Here is a 14,521-nt window from a genome sequence, read left to right as displayed (position 1 = left end):
AATGGTATTATGGTAAGAAGAGGTAAGAAATGTGTTCAACATCCTATTAATAAACCCGAGCTGCAATTCAGTTCGTTCTCCTGTTGAATGCATGTTTGTGAGACCTTTAAGTTTAGCTGCTGTTTGGCTTGCCTAGTAGCTCCCTCTTTGTCACTTAAACTGTCTTGCATGAGCAGCATCCCTTTGCTAAGGACTGGGAGGAGCTAACATTGACAATGTCAGACTCTTACAACTTTTTGCACTGCAACTAATTTCAGATGTCATGTTTACTATGTGTAGATTGCATGCATCCTCAATGCTTTATTTTCATGCTTGACGCTTGTATGAACATGTAGCCTACTTGTCTTGCTTATTATTTTAACTAGCTGAATGCATGCAGGGAGTTTGGGAATCCATACAAATTAGCCTCTTTGGCTAACATGGTCTATTTATGAAATGTTATTAATGTGTGATGTCATCTGTAAAATAAACGAATACAATATGCATGATTGTTGAACAGATCGTTGTTAACTTAGCAGACATATTTGTCTTTACATATTTTGAGCTGCTCTATTTTGCAGCAAAGCCAGCCATGTCTGCTGAGGATAGCTTTCAGGATCCTCCTAGATTCAGCTCTACAAGACTAGATGATCTGGATGACTCCATAGAGCCAAGGAGAAGGACCATGGCACACAGTAGTCTCAACACAAGAACACCACGGATTGACATCAACTCGTAAGGCCCCAAACTATGCATTGAGAACCAGCTTTGACAGAAATACACAGTTTCAGGCTGGAAGATTCAAGCTAACTATTTCTTTCTGATTCTTTATGAAGCCCTCTCCTGATAACCTTGTTGGAGGCTGAAGTTGCCGCCAGCTCTGCAGCCGTACAACTTGTGTCCTTCAAGGATGCCATGGAAGCAGAATTTGCTGTATGAATTTTATTTACTTGTCAAACAGATTGATTTAGTCTCTCAGCTTTAGGTAGTTATTGAATATATGTATCATACATTTAACTTTCACATGTGTTTTCCATTCTCCTAATGATTTTACTTACTCTTTATTAAGGATTCAAGACAGTCTGCCTCTGACAATTACCGTTTTACAAGACAGAGATGCCTTTTGCTGGAGAAGTTGGAAGATTTTAAACGAATAAACAAATCTGTTCGGCATCATTTGAAGGAGATTCAGAAAGCAGAGGTTTGTAATATTATAATTATAATATGAAAATATAATATTTTTGTTTCAGCTGCTTTGATAACTTGTCTGTCACTTAATTCAGGCTGATCAAATTAAAAGAGATGAACAGATTGAAGTCTTATTAAAAAGGATCACAGAGGCTGAAAGTGAAAACATGGTAAGTGTCACATTATATTTATACAGTGAGTAGGGGAAAAATTGTAAAACTAATCTATTGAAAAAACTGAATGTAATGTAACATTATTACCAAAGAGTAATTCTATTGCCAGGGTTGATCTGCCTTATGTCTGGTTGAAATGTTTGGTACTGCAGATGGGTCAGTCAGTAAGTTTTAAATCGAAATATGTTTAAACCCCCACCGCAGCATTTAAGAAGGGGGTTATGCAATACAGAACAAAGGATTGAAGAACTGGTTGATCTGCGAACGCAAGAGCGGGTAAGTCCAAGTGCTGTAAAGTTTTAGTTTGGATGCATAGTACAGATAAATGTCTTAATTCTATTCACCATCGTCAATCATCACTGACTTTTAAAGGCAAACGTGGAGAGCGCAGTTAACATGACCAGATCCGTGGAGGCGACTCGTGCACACCTACAAGGGCAGCTACGTAACAAGGAAGCCGAAAACAGTCGTCTGGCAGTGCAGCTCCGGGTAAAAACGCCTCCACTGATGTTATTTATCACATTGTTGCTCTAAATGAGAAAGGTAAGAAAGTGTTTCATGTGTAATCACATTGATCCATGCCTTCTTCAAGAATCTAGAGGGGACACTGGTTGAACGGAAGATGGAAGTTGGGGACTTGAAGCAGGTTGTCTCCACTCTATCTGAGAAAGTCTCAGAGGACAGGGAAACACTCAAGAGGGCAGCCAGAGCCCATAAACGGAGAGCCGAGAGATTTGAAGCTGCTGTTGAAAAATGCTACACCCAGTTGAGAGAGAAGGTATGCAATCAGAATGGCAGTCAGTGTTGTGATTAAATATGGTCTCTTTTCATGTAACGGTTACCGTACATTACTCTCCCTTTCACACCTTCTACTTGGTTGGCCTGCAGGATGTTCAGCTGGCCAATGTTTGTGCTGAAAGGGATTCCTGGAGAAACCAGCAGAGGGAGTTGGCGGAGGAGAAAGAGCAACTTGTTGTTCAGACAGCGATGCTAAAAGCGTAGGTCATACGTTATATAAACTACACCTTTGCGTTGGATATTGGCATCAGTAACATGTAATTCAAACTAATGCAGGCAATAACATACCGTACAGATAATGATGATCTTGTTGTTGTTGTTGTTGTTGTTGTTTTCAATGCAGGCAAATGGCAGACATGACAGCACGGCTACAGGGAGAGAGGGAGGAATTCACTGAAGCTACCAAGACTTTGTGTCAGAGGGTTGAAAAACTCAGTGCTGACCAGGGAGAACTTAATTCTGATAATGCAACACTCAAGGTATCATTTTAAATCTTGTTTTGGTCTCAACAAATCGGTTGCATATTGATATATACAAAATATACTATCTAATATGCTGTACTTAATTGTTCATACAACCACTCAATGGGACAATTCCAGACAGGCAGGCATTCAACAGGAAAGTAGGATGAATCAGCTAACCCAAGGAATGGTCAAAGAGCTAGTCAAGCTGTGCTGGTTGCTACGCTTATTTTGGTGGCAGCCAGGGAGCTATTTTGTCATCTGGCCTCTGCCTTATAGTGTTATGTATGTACTCTAGTCTGCGTGTGATGTTACAACAGTAATATGTGCTTATAACCACGCCTGAAAACACCCCATAGAATAGTGTTCTGAAAACACTCCAACATCCCATAGTATACCTTCCTAAAGATGTCAGAAATAGGCACAAATGCCGTATGCATGCAGTTCAGGCATTACAATTGTTTGTACACTACAGTATAATAATGGTTACATTGAAGAAATGCAATACTAACGCTATGAGAGGATTGCGGTATATCTCTATGAACAGGCACGTACTGCTCATTTGGAGCAGAAGCTAGCTGAATCCCAAGCTGCACTGATAGAGGAGAAGGCTGTCTCACAGGAGAAGAAACACCAAGCTGAATCGTACCTAAGTCAGGTTAACACACACTTTCTTTGTGTTCATTTTACAACTCAATGACCTGTAGAGTAAGGCTGGGCGATATTAGGAAAACCTTTGATATTCGATAATGTTGAATACCTCAATATCGATATTAGTCACGATATTAGTAAAAACAATTGCATTATATAGTTTTTAATGTTTTTCTGCTTTAGGTCCACTGCCTGCCTAACCCAGATAATGAATAGCTTATCCATGCATGCACACTGCAGTGCATAGTACAGTACACATAGAAGGGTTAGGTAGATTTTATTGAAATAACCACACCTGGTTACAGATGGACTGCTTTTTTGCATGTGCTACGTGCATGCATAGTGTATCTGTTAATTAATTTCACACATACACCAATACCTCATTTCAAGCCGTCTTTCGTCGATATCTAGTATGTTGATACCTCGATATCGATACATTTTCGATATATTGCCCAGCCTTAGTGTAAAGCGCTTCATTCTATATAAACCCACTGCTATTCCTGCTATTAGGAACCAAAATAGATATGTAATCTATGGTTTTTATGATGTGGTTGCTTCTGTATTTATATATGAATGTATGTTGTACATTTCTTCCAGCTCACAGAGCTTAGAGATGAAATGGATGTTTTCAGAACAAAATATGAACGCCTTTCAAGACAGACGGAGACCGAGAGGGTTAGAAAAGTTGCAGATGTTGAGAAGGTAAAATAGCAATATGGATTTTTCATGACACATTCTTGCAAGGTTTGCAGTATTGTGCCTATTCGAAAATTAATACAAATACATTTATTTATCAGCATACAATATTTTGACATGTTTTACTGAACTTCCTTGAATGTTGCAGGGGAATCTGTCACTAGGCCCTCCTGGCTCTCATTGTGCCCCGTAACTGTAAATGTAACATGGATACACAGGAGTCTACATTTTACTGCTGGATGTTAAATATCTCAAATCTGAGCTGTGTCAGTCACAAATATATGTATTTCTTAAGCGAACATTTCAATCAAATATTGCTTCTGGGGGATCCCTGGAACTAAATATTTTGAGATGGGGTTCCGTGGCCAAATACATGTCATTTTGGGGGTCCTTCACATGAAAAGGTTTGAGCACCACTGACATAGAAATATAGGTTTTTGAAAAAACCTTAAAAGGATTTGATATATTCAAAGACTTGCACAAATTTTCCAGCAAGAGCCGTTGGCCGCCGCGTCCACGTCCATGGACGCGGCCGTGGACGCGTCCATGGACGCGGCCGCGAAAAAAACGTCCGTGGACGCGAGGCCGCGTCCACGGACGCAAACGGCCGGCCGTCCCGGCCGTGGACGCGGCCGTGGACGCAGACGGCCGGGGACGCGGCCGTGGACGCGGCCGTGGACGAGGCCGCGGCCGTGGACGCAAACGGCCGGCCGTGGACGCAAACGGCCGGCCGTGGACGGGTCCATGGACGAGGCCGCGAAAAAAAGGCAGCGAAAAAGAAAAAAAAAGGTGGCTATTGTATGTATTTTTTGATGGAGATTTCAAATATGACCTTCTTTTTTGCATAGGACAACTCTAACCTGCATCAATTGGTATTTTATAATTGCCAATTGTACCCCATCCATCTAAAAAACAAATTGGATGTCTATTGTATGTATTTTTTGATGGAGAATTCAAATATTAATTTCTTTTTGGGATAGGACAACTCTAACCTGCATCAATTGGTATTTTATAATTGCCAATTGTACCCTATCCATCTCAAAAACAAATTGGATGTCTATTGTATGTATTTTTTGATGGGGAATTCAAATGTTACCTTCTTTTTTAGATATGACAACTCTAACCTAAATCAATTGGTGCATCAACCTACTTACTATCTATCTATCTATCTATCTATCTATCTATCTATCTATCTATCTATCTATACTTCACCTTTAGTCCAGAAGAGAGTTCAGCCTCAGGAACTTGCACACATGGAACTGTGTCATGACTGTGTCATGGAGCTAAAACAGAGCTATGTTAAATACTCACAATGACTCTGATGGACCAATCAGGGTGGTGGTGGGGGGAGGGATCAACAATAGACAGAAACTGGATAATGCTTTGTTAACTGTCCCACCTAAGTCCCTGCTAGTCTGAACAAACATCACCTTCCCTCTCATAACACTACTACTACTACATTTATATAAAGCTGCTCTTGCATTTGAATTCAAGTCTGACACAAGTTAAGGTTAACTTAGGTAGTATTTCATTTCGCTGGCTTTTAGGGTCTGTGTGAGTGTGTAGGCTCACAAATTATTATAATTGTCATTAAGTGACTCTGAGATCTATCCATCCATCCATCCATCCATCCATCCATCTATTTATTTATACTTACTGTTTACATTTTCTATAAATATTTATTTCTATATAAAACTCAGTTGTGTGGAGTTATTGTGTGCCCTTTCTTGTTGCTAAAGAGTCCATTTGTTCACTAGACATTAAGTCAAGGTTACTATTTTGAGTTGAAGCTAAGTGTTTTATTGCTTTGTGGTTTAACATGATTTAAAAGGCAAATTCATTGTTATGGTTACTTTAGAAGACTGCTTTTGCATTCATGAGTTAAGAGAGCCAAGCTAATTCAAAGAGTTAGGTTAAAGGAACACAAAACATGACCTAACTCACAGCTGCCATTGGACAGACAGTTACAACATACTCTTATCTTTCACAGAACAGACAATTATCATTTATTTGATCTATTTGAGACTATGTAGCTGCTCTAGGGGAAATAGAGCATTATATCAGCCTATTCAATTGATAATGACCAATGGGTGCCAGTTTCTAAGTAGTTAAAGCATATTAACATAACAATATATGTGGCCTAGACATGGATATTGCCCAATCAACTCGTAATCTACAGAAATGTCCACCACATCACACAGTATAAAACCTAGTAGGCTTAGTGGATTACCTATGTTAAATCATGTCAGGTTAGTTTGGTTCAAGGTTCAAGTATAATAATTTATGAGCCAAAAATGTGCACAAATGTACAATCACATCTAGGCTAGAATGATAACATAAAGTCCTGACTACTCCTTGTTATTGTGGTCCTAAATACTACAATGATTAGTTTGGATGCATTGCTTCTATCATGTCCAATTAAAAATAAATACATTACATATACAGAAATCTGCCTTCTCCTGTATTGTATTAGTGACATTCATTATAAATAGTAAAATAACAGGACAGAGCAAAAAAGGCCTCTGCAAAAAAGGCCTCTGCAACTAACCTAACCTAACACACACTATGTGTTAATGTTGATCAATATAATAATGTAAAAATACAAAGTTAAGTAGACCTAAGTAAGAAATAGTAAATACATTGTAATAATACATTGAAGGGGAAATGTAGGAAAACAAATGCAACTCAGCATTGAATTTATGGCAAACATTTTGCTACTCAACCCTTTCCAAATAATATACAATTAAGAAGTGGGATGTTCCACTTAGTAAGAGAAAGAATTAATGACATATATATTTTTTAAAAGCTAGAAGACTCACCTATTATAGTAACCATGTGAATTGCTAATAATGTTATGGGTCAGATGTGTAAAGATCTATCACATTGTATTGTTCTTTTCAGACTCAACAATAATAATGATGATGTTACTTAAATGCTGATCAATGTGTGAATCTGGCTCTTATCAGGTGTGTGTTTCTCTCCCTGTCCTGTGCTGTCCTCAGTTAAACCAAGACAGTACTGTTGTGACCAATGTGGAAAAAGCCTTCAGCTCAATTTATTATCTCAAAGTAGACCAGAGAATTCATACCGGAGTGAAGCCATTCAGCTGTGAACAATGTGGGAAGTATTTTGCTCGTCTGGACAATTAAAAGATCATAAGCGTTCACATACTGGAGAGAAACCTTATTGTTGTGACCAGTGTGGGAAAAGATTTGTTCAAAAGGGGATTTTAAAAGAACACCAGAGAATTCACACTAGAGAGAAGCCCTATTGCTGTGACCAGTGTGGGAAAAGCTTTACTCGATTGTCTTATCTCAAAATACATGAACGAATTCACACAGGAGAGAAACCGTACAGCTGTGTCCAATGTGGGGAAAAGTTCAGTTTAACGGCTGCTCTGAAAGTACACCAGAGATTTCACACCGAAGAAAAGCCTTACTGCTGTGAACACTGTGGCAAACGTTTCACTGTAAAATCTAGCCTCGTACAACACAAGAAGATTCACACTTGAGAGAGACCTTACTGCTGTCACCAATGTGGGAAAAGGTTCACTCTGAAGACGGCTCTGAAAAGACACCTGAAAATCCACACTGGTGAGAAGCCATATACTGCTGTGTCCAGTGTGAGAAAAGGTTCAGTGATATTCATCATCTCAAAGCACACCAGAAAAATCACACTGGAAAGAAACCTTATTGCTGTGACCAGTGTGGAAAGAGCTTTCCTAGACTGGAACATATCAAAATACACCAACAAATTCACACCGGAGAGAAACCTTATATCTGTAACCAATGTGGGGAAAACTCTGTCAGGTACATGTCTACCGTTAGAGGCCACTGGCATGAGTGCCTTTTTAGCTCTGTTGGGGCTTGGTGAATGTACTCTGTTGTTGTTTTTTTAATTATTATCTTTGTAATGTATGGTCTTCTTACCCTGTGGGCCTTGAGCCTGTAATAAAGTATTGCTGTGCAGTGTGAGTGTCTGATTGCATGTGATCAGATAAAGACACAACAGAGGCCTTTTTTGCTCTGTCCTGTTATTTTACTATTTATAATGAATGTCACTAATACAATACAGGAGAAGGCAGATTTCTGTATGTATGTAATGTATTTATTTTTAATTGGACATGATAGAAGCAATGCATCCAAACTAATCATTGTAGTATTTAGGACCACAATAACAAGGAGTAGTCAGGACTTTATGTTATCATTCTAGCCTAGATGTGATTGTACATTTGTGCTGTTTACATTTTTGTCTCATAAATTATTATACTTGAATCTTGAACCAAACTAACCTGACATGATTTAACATAGGTAATCCACTAAGCCTACTAGGTTTTATACTGTGTGATGTGGTGGACATTTCTGTAGATTACGAGTTGATTGGGCAATGTCCATGTCTAGGCCACATATATTGTTATGTTAATATGCTTTAACTACTTAGAAACTGGCACCCATTGGTCATTATCAATTGAATAGGCTGATATAATGCTCTATTTCCCCTAGAGCAGCTACATAGTCTCAAATAGATCAAATAAATGATAATTGTCTGTTCTGTGAAAGATAAGAGTATGTTGTAACTGTCTGTCCAATGGCAGCTGTGAGTTAGGTCATGTTTTGTGTTCCTTTAACCTAACTCTTTGAATTAGCTTGGCTCTCTTAACTCATGAATGCAAAAGCAGTCTTCTAAAGTAACCATAACAATGAATTTGCCTTTTAAATCATGTTAAACCACAAAGCAATAAAACACTTAGCTTCAACTCAAAATAGTAACCTTGACTTAATGTCTAGTGAACAAATGGACTCTTTAGCAACAAGAAAAGGCACACAATAACTCCACACAACTGAGTTTTATATAGAAATAAATATTTATAGAAAATGTAAACAGTAAGTATAAATAAATGGATGGATGGATGGATGGATGGATGGATGGATGGATGGATAGATCTCAGAGTCACAATTATAATAATTTGTGAGCCTACACACTCACACAGACCCTAAAAGCCAGCAAAATGAAATACTACCTAAGTTAACCTTAACTTGTGTCAGACTTGAATTCAAATGCAAGAGCAGCTTTATATAAATGTAGTAGTAGTAGTGTTATGAGAGGGAAGGTGATGTTTGTTCAGACTAGCAGGGACTTAGGTGGGACAGTTAACAAAGCATTATCCAGTTTCTGTCTATTGTTGATCCCTCCCCCCACCACCACCCTGATTGGTCCATCAGAGTCATTGTGAGTATTTAACATGGCTCTGTTTTAGCTCCATGACACAGTCATGACACAGTTCCATGTGTGCAAGTTCCTGAGGCTGAACTCTCTTCTGGACTAAAGGTGAAGTATAAATAAATAGATGGATAGATAGATGGATAGATGGATAGATGGATAGATAGATAGATAGATAGATAGATAGATAGATAGTAAGTAGGTTGATGCACCAATTGATGCAGGTCAGAGTTGTCATATCTAAAAAAGAAGGTAACATTTGAATTCCCCATCAAAAAATACATACAATAGACATCCAATTTGTTTTTGAGATGGATAGGGTACAATTGGCAATTATAAAATACCAATTGATGCAGGTTAGAGTTGTCCTATCCCAAAAAGAAGGTAATATTTGAATTCTCCATCAAAAAATACATACAATAGACATCCAATTTGTTTTTTAGATGGATAGGGTACAATTGGCAATTATAAAATACCAATTGATGCAGGTTAGAGTTGTCCTATGCAAAAAAGAAGGTCATATTTGAATTCTCCATCAAAAAATACATACAATAGACACCTTTTTTTTTCTTTTTCGCTGCCTTTTTTTCGCGACCTCGTCCATGGACCCGTCCACGGCCGGCCGTTTGCGTCCACGGCCGGCCGTTTGCGTCCACGGCCGCGGCCTCGTCCACGGCCGCGTCCACGGCCGTCTGCGTCCACGGCCGCGTCCACGGTCGCGTCCACGGCCGGGACGGCCGGCCGTTTGCGTCCGTGGACGCGGCCTCGCGTCCACGGACGTTTTTTTCGCGGCCGCGTCCATGGACGCGTCCACGGTCGCGTCCATGGACGTGGACGCGGCGGCCAGCGGCTGTCTCTCAAATTTTCACGATTAAAGAAAATAGCAGATCTACAACCTCGTAGCTGTGAGCTTCTATATCTGCTATTTTTCAATAGTTAAAGCACAAAATAATGTATAATAATGCGTTCCCAGTCTGAATGGGTTAACCCCCCCCCCCCCCCCCATGAGGGGGCCCGCAGTGAATCGGGTCAGGTGAGCACTAGACTCAGGTGTGTAATAGTATTTAACTCTTTGTGTGCCCCCACTCATGCCACCACTTACCCTGGAGCCCAGCTCAGGCAGGAGCTTCAGGGGCACATGGAGTTACTGAGGGCAGCCGAGCACAGTCTCTGCGAATGCCAGGAGAAGCTGCGACACTCTGAGAGGAAGTGCTCAGAAAAGTCAGAGGCCATTAGGCAACTGCAGGTTCAGGTGTGCAAAAGACGCTAGGTAACCTGCAAGCAGGAGAGAACTGTGGTGGTCAGAGAAATGGAAAAGTCAGGCATTTATCTCCTCTGACCACTAGGTGGCAGTGAAACCCTGTAGCCCTCCTAACTGTTAGTGCATCCACTGTTCATCTCCTGCTTTGGATTGGTTTTGATTTGTGATGTGTGTGATTTGTGTGTTCTCTGAGTGCAGTGAAATTCATTAGGCGGCAACCCTCTGTGCCAATGTAGCCTAGGGCTGGTCGACAATGATCAAATCAAATATTACAATATTGTTGGCCAAATACCTCAATATTGTGATATTCTGGGTCTGTTTTCAACAACTATTTACATGATAACGTTTGTAATATAAATAATCATCATTAATGCATATAACAACTAAGGGGGTAAAGGCGAATAATAGAACAGCACAGGTAAGTTCTAAAAACCTTTAAAAACAGGAAATTACATGTAGGGCTATATATTTAATTGTCCAGCTTTAGTTCCAGTTATGAATTTACTGTATACATGTCCCTTGAAACCTGCCCATAGCTACCCTTGACACATTATATTATCACAACAGTGATTCTGAAGATCTGGATTTATATCAACAGCTGGACAGTGAAACTAAGAAGCTCAAATCCTCCCTGGAGATGAAAGAGTCTATTCATGAGGCCAACTCGCAACTGCAAGAAAGAGTGTCTTGTATTCAAAAGTAAGACAACAGAACTAATTTATATATAAATTATATATACTGTGTGTGTGTGTGTGTGTGTGTGTGTGTGTGTGTGTGTGCGTGTGCGCGCGTGTGTGTGTGTGTGTGTGTGCGTAAAGTATAAACACTACATTACTGTGTACTGTACTGTAATTCTATACTATAATTATGTGAGCAGATTTTAAATGACAATTTTCGATTTCAAACATTGCTGGAAAATAATTTGAAGGGAACAGTTTGTCGTCGTAGTAGTAGAAGTGATAATAATAATTGTACTTTACATTATTCTTAATAAACAATACGTTTCAGAACCTTTTGTTGATCATCACTCATAAGTGTGTGTTTCAATGTTGTTTTTGACAGCAAATTTTTATTTAGTTTTAGTCATAGTCTTTTGAACAAAATGTCATTTTATTTTAGTCATAATTTTAGTCACCTGAAAAGGTTTAGTTTTAGTCTAATTTTAGTCGACTAAATATCATATATTTTTAGGCGACTAAATCTACAGTTGATTTTGTCAACTAAAATGTATTTTGGCGGTGCCTTGATGGCATCGGAATGACTGATTTTACACTTGGTTGCGTGCTGAAAATAGCAGATCTGCAAGCTCACAACGCGTCGCAGAGCAACACCTGAGAGAAACAAAACACAAAATGACTCTCTTCTCCACTAGTCCCTCCCTAACGTTTTAGTCTAGTTTTTATTTTGTTGACGAAATTGTCAATATATTTAGTCTTAGTTTTAGTCATCACAGCTTAGTTTTTATTTCGTTTTTATTTCGTTTTCGTCAGTGAAAAAAACGCAGTCGACAAACATTTTTCGTCATCGTTTTAGTCGATGAAATCAACACTGGTACTGTGTTTGTAGGAGGACTGAGGAGCTGCAGCAGGAGAACCAGGAGCTGGTGCACAGGCTGACTGACCAGGAGGATGCTCTGTGCTGCAGCCACAAGCAGGCGGAGCAGCGCTCTGCAGACTGCCACGCCCTCCGATGGCAGCTAGAGACAACGCTGTCTGATGTCAGACTACAGGTAGGAACAAAATGAATATTAGAGAGACAGGGGCTGACATTTCTAAAAGGGCCTTTTGTGAGCTTGGAGGTCGGCTATTTTCGGTACTTGAAGTTGATACCACACTGAACTAAGCATAATCAAGTCAGTATTGGAGATGTGGCACATCTCCAATACACAGAGAGGGCAGTTACTGTATTTCAACATAAGATACTGTATTTAAGTTCAGGAGAGTTTGGACAAGGCAGTTCTCTTGAATGCTGCCTTCAGGTATGGCATGGAAAGAGGGCATTTGCATGTCTTTCACCATAGTAAAAACTGCATTCATGGTCTGGAGAGGGGACTTTTTACAGACAGGTAAAGGGGCAGGGGCTCAAGCCCTCTTTGATGTGTGCACGTGCCTGAATGAGCATGTTCAAGTTCAAAAATTAAGACTCGTATTGTTTATAGTTCCAGGTGACTTTGGAGGGAAAATGAGTCATCACAAGAATTTCTAAATGTGTTTGTTTGTTCTCCCCCCATGTCCAGATCTCTAAAGTAAAAGATACGGCTGTTTCCAGAGAGGCAGCTCTTCAAACGAAGATCCTTGAGTTGGAGGCAGAGAAGAGCAGAAAGGAAACAGAACTGAAGCTTCTTCAACATAACAAGCTGTCTGTGAGTATTATATGTTCCTCTGTTGCATACAAGGATAATTTATTGTAAGATGTATATGAGTTCATCCTTGATTCCATTTGTGTCATATTCTGACTTTGTCAAGTGGCTATCTTACAGAGTATTGACCTGACTGTATGTCTTTCTTGATCATTAGGCAGAGAAACAGTTTGAAATGCGTCTCAAAGACCTGCAACTCAGCTTGGACCAATCCGAAACCCACAAGAAAAGCATTCAGGGCTACATAGATTTCCTCAAAAACTCTTATGCAATAATGTTCGATGAGGGATTGTCACAATCAAGGGTTGGATCGTCATCTTTTCTAAAATGACTGTTTCAAGGATTTCATAGTCTGCCTTTTGCACTGTGTTGCCCATGCTAATGTACTGTAATAGATAAGTACCCCTTTAAACCAAGCAAATTAATGTACACCTGTTGCACTGAAGCATACGGTATGTATGCAATTGCACTGTACTAGCTCTGAAGTGAACTTCTGCTTCAACAAACTCAATTTACTGAAATGTTTTTTTTTTTTTTTTTTTTTTACAAAATACTGTAATACTCAGAAATCTTCGTTTTTATGTTTTTCCAGGTTTTCACATGGAAAATAAAAAATAATGTGTTAAAGGACCATAACCTCACATTTAATTGACTATATTCATCATTATCATAAGACCATTATCATCATGAACATAAACATTTTGCATTTTGTTTGTGTAGACATTTTTAAGGGATCAACTGATGAAGTGTATTGAGTGAGTGTATTTGCAATGAGCCTAACAAAAAGGCATGACAATTAAAGCTGTCATTTGCAAGACACACCCTTCTAGGGTTATAAGTTACCAACATAACTAATACAAAACACAACATTGAGAGTTTGGATAATTGATCGAATACTTTATTAGAAGTTCGCATAGGAAAAGCACAGGACAGTACAGTTCATAATAGGATTTAAACCCAAGAAAGCACAATGTTGTGTATACATTGGGGTCGTCGTGTCAGTCTCATGTGGTCTATGATGTCAGACATCTATGATGTCAGTCATCTCCATATTTGGGAAAAGTTAAAAATGTAATTAAAGTCAATGGAGAAAATTAATTCACAAATACATTTATATAAATTAAACTATATAATGTACCTCAATATATCTCTTAGACAAGAGGATATATCGGTGTGTGTGTGTGTGTGTGTGTGTGTGTGTGTGTGTGTGTGTGTGTGCGTGCGTGCGTGCGTGCGTGCGTGCGTGCGTGCGTGCGTGCGTGCGTGCGTGCGTGCGTGCGTCCGTGCGTGCGTGCGTCCGTGCGTGCGTGTGTTGCATGCCGATCCATGCAAGATGGACAAGAAGCTGACCAATCTCCTGGCTGCACTGGACTCTTTGGTCAAGCAGAAAGGTAAGCTCTGCCAATCAGATTGTTGATAAGAATACTGAATGCAGTTCCCCATAAAGAAATATGACCTGACATTCACCATTCAATTCAATCTCTAAAATGTCAGTGATACAATGTGTCAGGATTTTATCATTTTATTTTAATTTTAATGCTAAACTGTACAAATGTCATATTTTACCGTATTATAATGCCTTCTCCTGTGCTCTGAGATTATTATTAGTACGTCAGAGATATTAACTTAACTAAAACTAAAATCCCATAGACGACTAAATATTTAGTCTATGGGACTTATATAGCATACTGCTATGCCCTATAGGCTGGGAAATAGGAGAAAAAGCAGTTGTCAC

The 14,521-nt window shown here is 39.3% G+C and overlaps 1 protein-coding gene across 1 annotated transcript; it reads left to right on the top strand.

The window, feature by feature from the left end:
* Nucleotides 1–571: 571 nt before the first annotated feature.
* Nucleotides 572–13,117, top strand: LOC308285049 (outer dense fiber protein 2-like; the record flags this gene model as incomplete). Its single annotated transcript, XM_080725767.1, has 13 exons — nt 572–714; nt 816–912; nt 1,049–1,180; nt 1,713–1,829; nt 1,933–2,118; nt 2,229–2,338; nt 2,482–2,617; nt 3,147–3,257; nt 10,281–10,418; nt 11,026–11,126; nt 11,994–12,156; nt 12,664–12,789; nt 12,944–13,117. 13 exons carry the CDS (start codon nt 572–574, stop codon nt 13,115–13,117), a joined length of 1,734 nt encoding a protein of 577 aa, XP_080581893.1.
* Between the last annotated feature and the right edge of the window lie 1,404 nt (nt 13,118–14,521).

Source organism: Nannobrachium achirus, assembly GCF_963921795.1.
Source record: "Nannobrachium achirus genome assembly, chromosome: 5".
In the NCBI taxonomy this organism is placed as follows: domain Eukaryota; kingdom Metazoa; phylum Chordata; class Actinopteri; order Myctophiformes; family Myctophidae; genus Nannobrachium; species Nannobrachium achirus.
The sequence above is the reverse complement of the archived record's forward strand: the minus strand, read 5'-3'. Positions and strand labels throughout refer to the sequence as shown.